Here is a 16,555-nt window from a genome sequence, read left to right on the forward strand (position 1 = left end):
AGTGAGTATCTTTTACCTGAAGTCCTTTTCCTGCCAGTATTTCACTTTAGTCATTCTAAAAATTCTAAGTGTTCTTATACTTCCTTTTTTAAGTGCATTGGAAAGCTAGAAAACAGGCCAGCAGTAAATAAAGAAATAAATGAAAATTGAGGAATATGGCTTAGTTTGTGACTGCAGTACATAAATACCTTTTTGCTCCCTCTCCCACTCATCAGAGGCTTTGAATTATGACCTAAATACTTCTGAGACACCATACCAAACCTGATTTTTTTCCTCTCATCCACTTAATAAATGTCAGTTCAAAAATAATAATTAAATCAAGAGAGTAAATTAATTTATTTCATGGTGAAGCATATTTCTTAAAATAAAGTTGTCATTGTTTTCTTGATAAAAAATACAATTTTGGGACTATCTGAAAACCCTCACAAATGTTGCTCATTTAGCAAAGGTAGGAGGGGAAAGAGAGGCTCTGCCTGTTTTCCTTCCCAAATAGTTTCTCTATGGTATTCACCTAGATGAGTAACCCAAAGCACATTATCCTGTTCCCTCAGAAATTAGAATACACTTGTCTGAGCACTGAGAAGAGCCTGATGGTTATCACACTACAGAGGGCTTAAGGCAATGCTTCCTTGTCTGTGGACTTACATGCCCTTTAGTTTTATAGCTGTCCACTTTGTATGGATTAGCTAAATATTTGCATTACTTATTTGGTGATGAGCTGTATATCTACATAGGACCCTATCCTGAGGGATGACCTTAGTTCAAGCTTCTGCTTCATTTGTTTCCCCAGTTTGTTTTTGTTCAAAACCCCCAGGGATTTTGGCCCTCCCCTCAGCTTCTTTTTTTTTTTTTCCCTACTATATATATGATTACCATCCTGGACTTGGTTCTTGTATCACACCTATTAAACCACTAAAAGTGGTGTTATTTTATTAGCAAATTCCAAGGTTCTATTTCTGTGAAACAAAATTCATTCCTAATCATGCACTCTGCACAAATCGGTAATACGAGTGATATAATAATAATTAACAGTTAATGTTCAACTCTTTTCATATCAAGATGTTCTTGGGCAACGTTGACTTATCACTGGATCACATGCCACATAAGATCTTGTTGATGATAATTTTGATCAGAAGTATACTCAGGTACTCAAATTTAACAAACAATCAGGCCACAGATGGCAGTTAATCTAGTCTTTGACTAAATTAATTGCTTTCATAATTGGGTACACATGGAGCTGTTTAAACATTAAGCACAGTGTACTTAGGTATCTTTAACAAGAGAAAGTAGGGTTGTTTTAACCAAAAGATTTGTGCAGCTGGGAATAGCAGGAGAGTGGGTGTCATAGGAAAAAACAATGCAGTGATTTCTTTTCTTTGCAGAGCTAAATGAAACAGTAAGAGTAGAATGGGCATTCAATGGTTAAATTCAAGAAATGTTCTTAATTGTTTGGAGGTAGGAAACTTCGTACTGTTATCCCTTCACTGGGTACAGAATTGGCTTAAATATTTAGGAAGTTACATGTTTTATTATTTTCCCCTACTCTTAACCAACTGATTGCCCACATGTGAAAATAAAGGGAGAGGAGTATTAGTTACCAGCAAGCTAGCATTTCTATGCTACAAAGGAAGTGCAAGATGTTTTAATTTTTTTTTTTTTTTAATTTTTACTGATAGGAAATACGGATCCTAGGAGTGAAAAGATTTTATTTCCAATAATCTATTGCCGATAATAACGTAAAGCAGTTGTGCAAGGTCGGCATAGAAATGGAACTGAGATTTATTTTAGAAGGTGCCCTCCTTGTATAAAAAGGAGCACTCACAGGGGATGAAGACACTGCTGAGGAGCTTAGTGAGTTCTTTGCATTGATGTTGGATGTGGCAGAAGCTAGAGAGATACTTATGCTGAGCCTTTTCTCTGGTAGGAGGGAACTTGGCATCGGACTTTTCTGAAATCAAAGTGGCTGTGGAAGATCTATGGAACAAGTTGCTAAATAAACACTAAATAAGTCATCAAGGCTTGAGTCTTCACTTGAGTTCTAGATGAATTTCAGAATGAAATAGCTGAGTTACTACTGGAAGCATGTGACCTCTCATAACTTCTTCAAACCTGTGGACTGCAGATAGCGTCACTAGAAAATTGCCACCTTCAAAGCAAATAAATAAGTAAATTAGAATAAGATCAAGATCAAAATTGCTTTGGATTTTACAAGTAACTAATTCTATTCCAGTTTCATAGTACTATAGATAAAAAGATAAAATATTAGAGCCCACTTTAACCAGCAGCAACAAAAGCTACTGGTTAAAGGCATTCCCAGCACCTCCTTTCAGGTTCTCCAGCCTGAAGGATTATTTGAATAACACCAGAATCTATTTTATGGCACTAACACCAGGCTGACAAATGTTTAGAAAAGCTGATTGTGAGATTGCCTAAGAATAAGAGAATCAATCTAAATGGGGGAGGACTTGTCACAAGTCTATGCAAGTACTCAGTATTGTGAAACCCGCTCAAGTGGTGGTACACCGTTGGCATGTAACAACATTTACTTGTTTAACACGTAAGTCTATTGTTTTTTATTTTACTTATTATAAATAGTAAAACATTAGAGTTATGACAGCGTCTCTACCAAAACATTGTCGATTCTTACATTCATATCACAAAATCTTTTATTTTCTTAAGCCCAAGATTATGGAATCAAGTGAAGATAGGAGACTTTTGACTTCCACTTCAAAGAAATTCTACAGGCTGGATGGAGAAGAAATATGTCTGGATCACTGTGGCACAGGACCCAAACTGGAAGGAGCAGGATCCCAGCCTTACTCTGCCATGGCTGCAGGGCTTTCAGACCCACACTTCCTGGCCAGCCTTCTTCGCTGCCTGCTGTGGGCACACATTGCTGGGGAATGTAGATAACTAGCTGTGAAAGTGTTCTTCATGGCAAATGGTGAAAGCCTAAAGTCTTGAATTCTAAACAAGAGGAAAGGGAAGAAATAAATGTTTTGCTTTCAGGAAGTGGACTTGCATAAGATAGAGGAGGAAAAGATTCATTCTGTCGGCATCTGAACCCATGAATAACTGGAAGGAATAAGGCCATTTAGGGGTGACCAAATTATGGAAAATGACAATAGTAACATTGCACCATTTCTTGTGGTGATCCATAGTAGATCTACATGGCCATCCTACTTTCTCAGCAGGAGTCCAATGAGGAACTGTTTGGTCTGCAATATTTATCCTAGTGACTTCAGTTTTGGTTATCTGAGGAGATTACTTCATACAGTCCCCAAAAAAAGGAATACTCAATGTGAATCTCTATTTTTTCTATTAATTTGTGTGAATTAACATAATACAAAATAGTCTTTACAAATTAATGGGAAAAACTGTACAGCCAGGAAACATAAGAAAATCAGAAAATGAAGTTTCAGAAAAGCTACTGAAAAATAAAATGAACATAAAAATCATTCCTTATCTTTGATTTCAAAACCTACATTTGAAAAGAGGTACAATAACAAAATCACAGTTACATTAAATGTATTATCTGTTTTTTGTGAAATATAAATTTTATTTTTGTTTCCTTACAGCAGTACTGAAAATGATTAAAATCACATAAAAAGATAAATATTGAGAATTGCAGAAAAGCAAACAAGCATTTCAAGAACTGTTATGTGAAGGCCACAGCAAACTAAACCCAATAACACTGATCTAGCGAGGTCCTTATTTTCAAATAAATTTTGGTCTGAGAAATTGTATTGCTGTCTTTTTATTTCACTACAGAAGTGGGGCATTTCATCCACAATGTTCCTCCTTTCTTTTTCTTCTACTTTTTTTTTTTTTTTTTCAGTTTGAGATGTTTAGCTTGAAAATGGAAGAGATGGAACTGGTGGGAAAGGAGGGAGGAGGGAGTTAAGTGGGGATTCAGAATGTAACATAACCTAAAACACAGACAATTCAGCTAAGAGAAAGGTTATACATAAAACTGATAAGATGAAGTTTACAGATGTAATAAAAATAGTTGTCTTAAATCAAACCATGAAAAGCTCAGTTTCAAGAGGTAATAACTGTGCAAGTGATGTTCCAGGAAATAAGCTGCTTTACTCAAGTGACCGATGAGCCTTCCAGTCTCATTTCCTGACACCTCCCACTGTGGGTGCTGGTTTGGTTGGCTACGAAATAGCAGACAATGCCAAAAACTATAGGAAAACCTACCCAGTGTGATGTCCCACACAAGGAAGAGTAGTATTGGAGAAACAATATCCTCCTTAGCTTAAATTGTAATTAATCTGTGGTCCACAGCAGAGCTGGCAGCCCTTGCGGTATTTAGTTTTAGGGAGTACTTAGCTAGCATAATTGTAGAAGTCATTCATGATGACAGTAAACAGTTCTTTGTCTTTTCACTAGTGTAAGTTTGGATTACCAGCACGTTGCCCTGATGACTGGCTCAGTATTTCATGTCTATCTCTAATATTAAGCTGCAATTAGCAATCTATTCTCTCTGGGTTTAATGGCAGTATATTTTCAGCTGCAGAGTTGCTCTGGTGATGGCATACTTAAATTACTTAGCCACTTGGGAAACTTTAGAGAGAGTGAGTGACATTACTCAGCTGTGTGGAACATAGGATAACAGTTTAAATGGAAGGAAAAAAACAGCCATATTTGACAGATAGTGCTATGGAGACATCACTTAGGCATATATATAGGATTTTACCTTCCCTCTAAATTTAATTTTAATAGTCATATAATGACGTGTTAAAACAGCAGCTTAATCTATAGAAGACTATATTTTCCTCTTTTTTTATTTTTTTTTCTTTTTTATTATTATTTCAAGCTGTCTCCTTTCACTTACACACCTTTTTCTGTCAGGTTCATGCTGAAACATAGGATATATCATCCTCAGAAAAACACTTAAAAATAATAAATGTTTTAAATCAGCACTGAACAAAAGTTGTTATATTTCTACTTGCAAAGTACTGTGATTGGCTTTTAAAAGATAAAAACACAGAATCTTTCACTTATTTTGCATATTAGCAAATAATATCACCTTGCAAGCATGTATTCTTTAAAACTCTTTCTTTTTTTCTACCGTAATGTCTACCAAAATGTAGCTCTGCTTTGAGAAGTGATGCTATGAAGTAACATTTTGGGTACTGTTATGATCAAATATGCTCAGCTTGCCATGAAAATTGTCGTTTTTTTGGTTGGTTGGTTGGTTTGGTTGTTTTTTTTGTTTGTTTGTTTTGTTTTGTTTTGTTTTGTTTTCTCCAGCTCTACAGCTTTGTCTAAATGGATTGCAGCCCTCATACACATGCACTCTTGCATAGTAAAGTGTGTGTGATGAGAAAATGACCCCTTGGCTACATAAGCAGGAAAAGTGTGGCACAGATTGGGGCACCAAAACCAACATCATACAGCTTGTGCCCGTCCACTCTGAAAGGATGGTGAAGGGGAAGGTAGGTTTAGGCCATGTGTTGTTTCATGTTCTGGTCTGCAGCTTGCAAGTACTTTGATGGGTTGTTATTTGAGCCATAAAAGATGGCATTACTGTCACAGGATGAGGATGATACTTCTGCTGCTCAGAAGCCCATAAATTAATTCTACTCAGATTAAAAAAAAAAAAAAAAAAAAAAAAAACTGTGGAAATCAGTATTAAAAATCTTTATCCTGAATCCTATAGCCCATAGTGATGTTTTGCAGTCAGTCTTGGTCCAACCTTTGTTGACTGCCTAAGGAGTTGTTTATTTTAAATGAGTTTGTTTAGCAGAGCAGAGTCGGGAAGCAGAGAATTTACCATGGTATGATCAGTCAGATTATGAACGAGGGAAGCAGAATATTAAAATGCCAACTTTAGCTTTGTCATGCAGAAATAATGAGAGATATTTCCTCTTCTTTTTCAAACATTTTTGCTTCTGAAGAATCATCTATTATGCTGGAAACCTGAGCACATTTGCATGTTAGAAAGCAAGATAAAGCACACTGTGAATTATATTGTTACAGAGATAAAAAAAAAAAAAAAGAAAAAAAAAAAAAAAGAGGTATAGAATTCAGAGGAGGAATGAAAACAGGGAAACTTGGAAAGGGAAATGACTTCTCTGGAACATGTTGAGAAGGATACCAAATAGCTCTGAGCACTTACAGTTCTTGTGAAAGTATGGGGAGGTGAATAATCAAGTATTAGGCAAAACAGAAATATTCCACAAGTCTCTGTCACCCCATTTCTGTCTCACTATTGACAGCAGTTCAGATGGTGAAATGGCTGGTTCATAGCTGGGCCTTTGAAAACCAAATAAAGGAGGACAAATGATGCTTTATCAGTTGGTGTGACAGTGCAGCACACTGGAAAGGAAAGCAAAGGGGGACTAACAACCATTGGAGGGATGCTTGCTGTGTGCAACTCTCTGGCTTCTGTTTCACTCTCAGGGTTGTGTTTCATTTGGTGTGTTATGTCTGCTGTTTTTTTAAATACATTTACCTCTTGATAATTAATAGGTCTGAGCTGATTCAAAATCTTGGCTTCAATGTATCACTAAGTTTATTAAAATTATGTGCAGGCTGAAACATGACTGTTGTCTGCTTAACTGTAAGAAAAAATGGAATTGTAGCTATACCTAGTGGATTTATTTAAGTATTTTAATAAGTTACTAAATGAATAAGGTAACAACCAATCTCCTGAGAGCAGCTAACACTTACAGTTTGAAGCAACCACTTTTGATTTAACCAATTGGCACCCGTTGAGGATCACCCATAAAATTCTTCACACAGAGTATATCTGCTACAGATGAATACTATTCCCCTTTCAAAAGTCACAGGGTAGTTATCTCTACAACTGTGGTAACCCATTCAACCTGACCCACGTCACTTCTTCGTTCAGCAAACATCCTAAATTATCACACATTTGATGAGTCTGAGGCAGTGTACATAATGTGGACATGTGTGAAGTACTAGATTTCCTTTCCTCTCCTCATTCTGGTCCACTGCTGCTTTGGGAAGGCTTTCCATCTTGGGAACTAACAAATAATTTATTTATGTACCATGTGCACTCAAGAGGAAGGTAACACTCACAGAGAGGGCCTTGCAGACCACAGCTATGCATGTGGTACCTGCATCGTTTGCATGAGTTGTTCTGGAGGCAATTCCTTTCTTCAACCCTGCAAGGGAACTTTCTGCCATCATGCTGTAATTAGAGTAGATGAATTTTCTCCATAGCTCCTTGTCAGAGGGGAGCATCACCAGACTCTGAGCCTCTAAAGAGTAGTGATAAACTCAGATCTGAAAGGAATACAGGAAAATTTCACTTTGTGTTCCAAAATGGTATAAAATGAAAGTTCTATAAATGTCTTAGTTAACCATGTAAAACTGAGTGTATCTATCATAAATATTTGCTGTATGGTTTTATTGCAAGCCTTGCTTGCTCCAAACAAGGCTAGTTTGATGCATGGCTGTTACATCTCTATTAAATCAGCTAGTATAGTTAAAGTAGATAGGACATGAAGAATATTCGTGTTCTTGAAAGCTTGGCTGCTTTTAGATAAGTTGGTTAGATGGTCTGGTAAGAAAACAGCAATTCACATGCAAACTTTTCTTTTTACCTATTTTGGTCCTCACCGCTTTAAGAGCACTAAGAACACACAAGAAGCATTTTTCCATTTTTTACCTTGCTTTATGACAGATATGGATGTTTGTGAAAAACAGTCATCTGTCTGCAATAATCAGGTTTCATGTGCTTAGAATTAGGTCAACAACATGAGCTCAAGTATAGCACTGGCTTGATTGGCTTAGTGCTGCCTTTCTACTTAAGGTAAGCTTCACTTTATGAATTTCTTGGTCTTTTTTTATAGGCAGAGATTCAAGGAGAAGTTTTTGGCCAAAAATGTTATTGTTCATTTTGAAATTCACCTTGGCTGGCTTTCTATTAACCTGTGCAAATACACAATTGTGCACCTATATTGAAAGCAATATCAACTGATGCTGATGAAATTCCCAAAGGCAGACCCTGTAATTAAGAGAGAGCAGTATTTTTCATTTTATATACTCCTGAAACACGCAGTCACTGAACACCAAGTATTCTGCAAGGAAAATGTCTCAGATTTAAGATTTGTTGTAAGGCACATGGAGCCCCTAAACCCAGACGTCTGCAACTGTAAAGGATTTCAACCTTTATAAACATAGTTATGTTTTTAAAGCTATTTTTGTGTGACTTCATACTGATTGAGGATGTTATGAAATTCTAATTCTGAACTATTAGATTAGTCATAATCTTTTCACATGGGCTAGGCTGCTTGCTGCCATGGGCAGGTTTCTCATAGCACTCCTGCTGCACTGCACTACAGCTGCAGGTCTGGTTTCTGCTGCTGGAGGCTACTTTCCTCCTTCACTGGAGGAAAAAGAGTAGGCTGTATATCAAACCTGGAATAGTGGAGGTATATGCTGGCAGTAGCTGAAAGAGTAGGTGGATCAGTTATGCCCTAAACCATACATATCAAACCACAGTGGCAAAATATTTATCATTTGCTAGCTGTCTGTGCTTACCTCTCTTGGGTGGAAGCTGCCATCCCCATAGGGGAAGCAGCAGAATTAAACATTTGTTGGCTATTCAGCATTTCACAGTTCAGTGCATCAGCCTAAATCTGTGAAGTTCGCGGTATTTTAGCATATAAGATTGTGATCTTATGCATCTTTATAATGTACTAAATCACTGGAATATGTATATTGCATATAGATTTAAGCAGTTATGTTTTGGTAACCTAATATTCACAGTGATTATTAAATATCACTTCTTCCATTTAGCTAGATCCTTTACCCAAATGATCACGTCAGTGTTTATTGTGAAATCTCCCCTAGCATTTATTTTTTAAACCCTTGTTTTCTGTTGTCATTTATCTTTCAAATATTAATAGTTCTCTGCAATACTCATTCATAAAGCTATTGTACAATTCATTATTTAACACTTTTTGTTTTACCAGAAACACTGACAATTTCAAGATTTACAAATTGTGTTCATGTAAGGGGGGAGGTTCACCATTTCAGGACATACTCATTTCAAGATACCATCTGCAAAGGCTTTGTCTGTTCAAGTTAGACTGTTTTAATTACACTTCATCCTTACTCTCAGTTTCCACAGAGCAGTGCTTATGTGACAAAGAGCCACGCGAAGCTGTCTGTACAGGAGTGAATTTCATCTTTGGGGATTAATTATAAAGAGGTTTTGGTGATGAACAGTTTTGTAATGTATCAGTAAGACAGTTCAATCTCCCCAATATGCATTTAAAAAAAAAAACAAACAACATTTCAGATTGTGATAGGGTTGTAGATAAGCTCCTGTGACAATTTTATTTTGTCTTTATCCACAAATTAATATATGAGAGATGAAACATGCCTAAAGACCATAATAGTAATTCTTATAGCTTTAAACAAAATTGTACTGGACTTTGCCTCCAGAGCCATTTCTAAGTTAACTGACTCTCTGATCCCAGAAAAATTAGCTAGGATAGGCAGCTAAAATGAACCAAGTTAAAATTAGCCCTCACTGCCCCTGGCTCTGCCTTCAGTCAGTCTTGGAGTTTCCTTGTTCACGACAGTGGAATCGCTTCTATAAAATGAAGTCCAAGTCCATGCAAGCAGTAATCTCTTGGCTGGGAAGTCATTTTGATACAGAAGGAAAACCAATACAATTAATTTAAAAACAACACCCCTGAGGGTTCAACTAAACAAGATCCTTGGGTTGCCTGCTTTAGTTTTAGATTTGGAAGAATAAAGCATCTCAAAGGGAGAGAGCTGTTCAATACCTAGTGTCTAGCATGTCTGACATCTAGGCAGTATTTTCAGAAGGCCTAAGAATACAAAGTCGAGGCAGTTTGAAATTCTTTTGCCTTCCCTCCCTCTCCCTGAAATTTGCCCTCCAGCTTGGTCAGCCATGTTTAGTTCTTTTTTCCTGCAGTGCCTGGAGAAGTCTCTCGAATGGGACTTGCAACTAGAGCAAAAATTGTATAAATGAACAAAAGGAGGTGGGGGTGGTGTCTTGTCAATTCTTTATTTAAACATAGGCATCAAAAAAAACAAAAAACAAAAAACAAAAAAAAAAAAAAAAAAAAAAAACAAAACAAAAAAAAAAAAAACCTCTTCAGATGAAGGACATTTGTGTCCATATGAAACTATGATAACCTCCGGGGTTCAATTAAATGAATAGTTTTTAAAATTGCTGTGTGCTGAATTCATTAAGCTCTATTAGCTGCTTTACACAAATGACCAAGTTTATTTTTATAAAATCTCTTTGGGAAAAAAAAAAAAAAAAGGATAAAAGACGTGACCTGTCATCTGATACAAAAGCTCAGTTCATTCCAGTGGAAACAAAGGTGATCTTCATTTGCAGGCAATCCCTGAACACGTCCCTTGCCCAGAAAAGCATCTTCAACGAGTTCAGAAGGAAATATCTGCAAAGTTTTGCACGAGTAGCAAAAGCACAAACAGATTTCTTAAGCCCATTTGTGAAGAATAATATATAAATATATATATACATTTTTAATAGTTTTTCCTTCAGAGTTTATTATTAGTTTGAAACCGATGCATTCTATCCTCACACGATTGTGTTTTACTCTGTGTGGGCTCTGACGATGCCTTGCAAGAGTTGCCTTGGGTTTCGCTGTTTCTGAGGCGAAGCTGGTGACTGTTGGAAGTTCAGGGCAAATAAAAGACACGAGGCGCTCGCAACAGATCTGAGGTGGAGAAGAAGGAAGCGAGGAAGCTGCCGAGCTGCTGCTGGCCACTTACTGCCACTTACGGCCCCCACTGGGGACGGCTCCGGGGTGGGCGTTCAGCTCCCCCCCTCCCGGCTCCCCTCAGCGGACTACAACTCCCGGCATGCTTTGCTGCACCACCTCCCCCCGCGGGGCTGCAGCAGGTGGCGCGCTGCCCTTCGGGATTTGTAGGCCGGAGGGGGGGGGGGACATCGATGGGAAGCGGGGCGGGGGGGGCCGGTTGGCGGCCCGGTTACCGACTCGGAGCGGGGAGAGGGAGCGGAGGGGGGGGGCGGTGAGGAGCCCGGAAGGCGGGAAGGGAGGAGGGGGTGGACACGTGTCAATCACCCCGCCAGGCGGCGCGCGCGCGCGCTCCCCGCCCCGGATGCTAAGGGAGGAGGTGGGGGGGGGGGGGGGGGGGGGCGGACGGGCGCGGGCACGCGCTCGCTGAGGTTTGAAGGAGGGGGGGGAGCGCGCGCTCGTATGTAAATGAGCGGGCGTGAGGTCAGAGGCAGATGGAAAAGGGAACAGACAGAATGGCCGCCGCGGCTCCCGCTCCTCCTGCCGCCGCCGCCTCCTCCTCGCAGTGCCGGAGCCCCCGCTGCACGGCGGAGCGCAGGGGAGTCCGCCGCGAACTCGACTCCTGGCGGCACCGGCTCATGCACTGTGTGGGTAAGCGCCAGGAGGGGGCTGCGGGCGGGGAGCGGGGCGCTGAAAGCTCGGGGGGCTCCGCGGCGGGGAGCGGGCACGGCAGCCCCAGCCCCAGACCGAGCCTCCCCCTCCGGCTGGCAGCGGCGGTGAGGGGCGGTTGGGGGGCGAGCCGAGGTCTCCTGAGCCGCCAACGGGCAGCGCGGGGTGGGCGCCGCGGCTCGGCTGCGGGCCGCCCGGGCCCTGCCTTCGCCCCCTTCCCCGGCTCCGGCTTCTTTTGTCTCGGTTCCCCGCCGCCCCCCCACCTCCGCCCCTTCTTCCATCGCGGGTGTCTGAGCGGGGAGGCGGGGGGGGGAGCGGCGGGGGTGGTGTGTGTGCGCCTTTAAGAGCCAGCCGCTCCTGCACTGACGGTTGGGATTTGAAGTTTTCCCTCCCCCCGGGAAGTTGTCATGGCGACGGCAGTTCTCCCTCACTCCCCCCCCTCCCTCCCACCCAGGGGCTGCCCCGGCCGCGAGGTTCCCCCCTCGGGTCACGTGACGCCCCCTCCCGCGGGGGCGCGCGGGGCCCTGGCGCCGTTCCCGGGCGGGGCGGGGCGGGGGCGCGCTCCCGGGTACCTGCGGGGCCGCGCCCGGCGCCTGCCCCGGTGCGCGCTGCGCCGCCCGCTCCTCGCTTCGGCTCCGGGCTTTTGTGCCTGTGCTCTCTTCCCTCCTACCCCCCCCGCTCCTTTTATTGTTTTTGTGTTTTTTTTTTTCCTTCTGTTTTGGGGCGCCCACGTGCCCGGGGCCGCTCGCTTCTCTCGACGGAGCTCGCCCTGCTCCGGCCTCAAAAAGCCTCGGTCCCAGAGGGCCGGCGGGCAGAGCCCTGGAAGGGGGTGACCGAGGGGTGACCCTGTCCTGGTGCTGCTGCTGCGTGTTTTGGGGAGCCTGGTGGCTCCTTCGTGTGTGCTGTCAAACACCTGTGTGTGTACTACTGCACCTGTACATAGTGCACTTCATTAACCTTTCCCATTTAACATAACGCTCTTTAGAAAACAAAATGCGTTTCCACATACTCCTATACTCATCTCTCACTTCTGTGGAAAGGATGAAATTTAATTAGAATACATAAAAAGCGCTAGTTCGCAGGCACAGACATCACGGTGCACTGCTAAAGCTGACAGGCCGATACCTTGCACGAATTATATATGAAGCATCCGCTCCTCTGGTTACATCTTGCTTGATGACATTTCCTTTTTAAATCTAAACTGGGATCCTAAAAGCCTGCGTGATAGTTGATAACTGAAGGGACTTTGAGCTGTAGCAGGGTGCTATCAGATGCATTCAAGGAACACAGTGGCACATGACCAGCACGGACGAGGACTACGAAGAAATGCAATGAACTCTCTGTAAGATAAAATGTCACTGTAGACTGGGACCTCTGCTGGGCAGATCTGTTGTGTTTGAGAAACTTCTTCCAAGTTGCTTTGCGGTTGCTCTTTCACTGAGATTCGTTATGTGTAAAACCAGAAAATAATTACTTACACTTTACACAGACTCCACTGTGTTATCGCTTTGTGCTCTCATTCCACTTGAAATGTTTTTTTAGGATATAATTTCTTCATATACTCATATGCAAAAATTAATTAATAGAAAGGAGCCCCACATTATGATTAGCTCCTGCTGAGGAGGAGGGGCATGGGTTATGGTTTAATAGTTAGTCAAGAGCTATCTCTGTTGAGAACTGTTACTTGGCATGCCTGTTGAGTAGCCCTTATCTGAGAGAAAGTGTAAACACAGTGGTAAGGAAGTGGGTAGGTAGTCAGTGTAATGGAGGTAGAGTACACTTAACTGCTTTTATTTTGAATGCTTTGAAATTCTGCAGCATTAACTTCTGCAAAGTAACCCCCTGTATTGGTGCTAATTAACTTTTGAAGTAGAAATAGTTAATTATTCTCCCTCAGCAAAGTATTCCTGAAGATCAGAAGAGTCTTACCAAAGCTAGTGTTAACTGGAATGTCTAAACAATTGCTCAATTCATGGCTGAAACAGCAACAAGAGGGAGGGGGAAGTGGTGAATATGATTGATATTTGGTATAGCTCTTTGTTTTTTTCCTCCACCTTTTTCAAGAGTCATACCTGTGTAGCAAAGTGATGAAAATGATGTAGCAAAGTAGTAGTCCACCAGTGCTTGAGGTAGCTTAATGTCAATCCTAAAAACACCCACATCTCATGTCTTTCTACCCTTAGCATTTTTTATCACCAAAATTGTTGAAAGGTGATGTGACATTGTGGACTGTAGTTTGTCAAGCAGTATGTTAAGAGGGTGACGCAGGAAAGCAGAGATTCCTTCAACATGTCATCTGCCAGCTGTTTGGATGAACAACTTCTTGATTTCTTACATTGTTTGCTATATTGATGCTAAATCTGACACATTTCTGTGCTATGGTGTTGCTTAAGCACCTTGAAATCCTTTATATGTGAGGGATGCCTCACCCACATGCTTTATGGAAATGGTAAACTGAGCCAGAGGTAATCCTTCCAAGACACTGATTGCCCAGCTTGAGGCTAATAGTCAACAGATTGTTCGTATCCACAGCAGCACGATGAAAATAACTCGCTTGTCTGAAGTGTACTGTTTGCTTGAGGGTCAGTAACGGTTAGGGACCTCTGCTCGAAGGGTTTGATTGCTGAATGGGTTTTTGTTCATCTGTCAAAACCTCATTGCAGACTTGAATGTTTACGTGAGTTTAAGAATTAAAAGCTTGTTTCTTGCCAGGCTATTGTGTTAATTAGTGACTCGTGGAATATTACTTTAAGTCCCAGGTCAAAATGTTCAAGCACTTAAAGACTTGGAGAAAAACAGTGATTAAATTTCACTGATGCCTGTTAGTTGAGATCAAAATGTATTTGAAGGTGCCCAAAAAAATCCTTCATGTTATAGTTATGTGGAATATAGTCACATAAATCCCAAATAGGTATGCTGTATGAAATAGCTGTTCAGATGGTAGGCTTTGTGTATGTTACTTTGAGCACTAACATTCCTAAGATGCCTAGGCTTCTCCTTCTGGATGTGCCTTGCTCCAGAGCACCTAGCTCTTACATGACTCCAAGCTCAAACCTGGAGGCTCTCAGAAGCCATCTGCAGCTCGTGACTCTGTAGGTGTTTGTGCATCGTGCACAGGACATGCCAACAAGTTCTGTTCAGAGCCCTGCTTACAGCTGTTTTGTCCTAGGCATGATCTTTTTATATAGCTAATAAACAAGATACATAAACACAGAATTTGGAATTAAGGTAAAACTGTCTGAAAGTTTGGAGTTGAAGTACCTAACTTACCCAACAAGTGAATTCCACGATGGTGTAAATTGGAAAAAAAAAAAATATATATATAGGTGTGTATCAGAAGGGCACCACACCTGAATTTTAAGTTATCTGATTAAAACTTTGCAGTGTGAAATGGTTATATGCATTCCACTGGATTAAGAGGCTTTGGTGATGTGAAGCTATATAAATTTAACGTGAGACTGCAATCAGCCTTAAGAAACAGGATTTATGCAGTTCTCTGAAACAGTCGCCGACCCCACAGATCAACGTTACTTGGCAAAGTGTTTTGCCTTTACAGGCGAAGTGTTGGCAAGTATCTTGAACCCACATAACTTTAATGGCATGGGCACAGAGGAGAGGCCTAGGAATTGCATGAAGAATCTACAGCATGAGCTGGTGCTTTTCTTTATATTACAGTGGTATCATCTGCGTTAAGCAGAGACTTATGGAAAATGCCAGGTAACTCCAGTCATGGAAGTCAAAGTTTTCTTTCCAGGGCCTTGCACTGTATTGTGAAAATATGAAAGAGTGGGAATGATCTTTCAGTATGGAAATCAAAGATTTTAATAATAACCAATTCTTAAAAAATAAATGCGTCATTATTTAGGAGAAGGATAGAAGTTCTCCTGATCCTTTGGTACAGCTTGGGGGCATACATTTGACAGGAAATAGCCTTGGAATTGCTTTCTTATGAAAGCTGAAAGTTGATCAAAATGAAAATGTACTTTTTGGTATGCCTGTGAAATCAAATCATGCCATCTCCTTTGCTTTCAGTGTCACTTCTTTCAGGCTTTTTGCTTTCTAAACTAGGGTACACCAGTAAATCTAATTCTGTTCGTTTTGATGACTAAAGGTTGGAAGTTGCTTTTTTAAATATTTCAATTTCTGCAGCAGCTTGTTCTTTTTGAACAAGTTAGTTCTCAAGTGGAATTCCCACCAAACCAAAGACTTGTAGATTCTGCACTTGGTATTATCCCCACTGTTGGAGCCCTCCTGCATTAACTGCTTCCTGTCCTTATCCCCGCAATAATACACAGGAGTGTCCCCACCTTCCCCATGGCTGTAGGTCCTCTGCACAATGTCACAGGGTTTTGCTGTTTGTTCTGTAATGCCACCGCAGTTGTAGGTGACTTCCTACAGCTGCCACAGTGGCAGAACCAGCTATTTCACTGTACATCTGTTAGGTTCTTGTCTGTCTGCTAGTGCTGCAGGCAGCCAGTATCTGCCAGCACTGATGCTCTGTTACACTGGCAAGGCTGTGTGCAGGAACGATCTCAAAATGATACCTGCTTCTGTGGCACTCTGGGCTCCTTAAACAGCAAGCAAGCTTACTGTGGCCATAAAGTCATTGTCAGGTGTGAGCTGTAGTACCAGCGTAGCGTCTTCCTGTGGTTCTGTCATGCTTTGAGCTGCGATGTGACAAGCAGGGTAAGGAAAAAAGAAAATGTTTAGACCCAGTGCATGGATATATATCATTGGAGGTTGCCGCAGCATATCACATGAGCTGTCTTTAGATTGAAATATGAGAAGACATGTGGGGCTTGCTTTGCTTGTTCTGGAAAATGTGCTTCAATAAGCAATGTTAAAACAGCTTCTTTTCCATGTTTTTTCATAAGCCTTGTCCAACTCAGCTCCTCTCAAGAAGTCATGGCCTATTGTTGTCATTATGTGTTTTTGAAGGGATGTCTTATATGGGATTCCTGAGGGTAATGTTCATGTGGGAAAACAATATAGAAGGTAGGGTGATGACATCCAGGGACTTAGTTTAAAAAGTTGGGGGGAAGATGCAGCGGTGTTGTGTATATTTAGTGGCAGATGCCTGAGTAGTCTGCTGATAGGCTGTGAACCTGCAGCTGTAAGGATGCAAGCAATGCTCTGCTGGA

The 16,555-nt window shown here is 41.3% G+C and overlaps 1 protein-coding gene across 6 annotated transcripts in view; it reads left to right on the forward strand.

Annotated features, from left to right (window-relative positions):
• Positions 1–11,192: 11,192 nt before the first annotated feature.
• The window catches only part of LCORL (ligand dependent nuclear receptor corepressor like), a 78,835-nt gene continuing 73,472 nt past the window's right edge, over positions 11,193–16,555 (forward strand). For all 6 annotated transcript variants that reach the window (XM_032186113.1, XM_032186109.1, XM_032186108.1 and 3 more), the window contains exon 1: positions 11,193–11,396. In XM_032186113.1, coding sequence (XP_032042004.1) covers positions 11,240–11,396 — 157 coding nt within the window. In that variant the 5' untranslated portion in view covers positions 11,193–11,239. The remainder of the gene's footprint in view (positions 11,397–16,555) is intronic.

This window comes from Aythya fuligula, chromosome 4 (assembly GCF_009819795.1).
Source record: "Aythya fuligula isolate bAytFul2 chromosome 4, bAytFul2.pri, whole genome shotgun sequence".
NCBI classification, from domain to species: Eukaryota; Metazoa; Chordata; class Aves; order Anseriformes; family Anatidae; genus Aythya; species Aythya fuligula.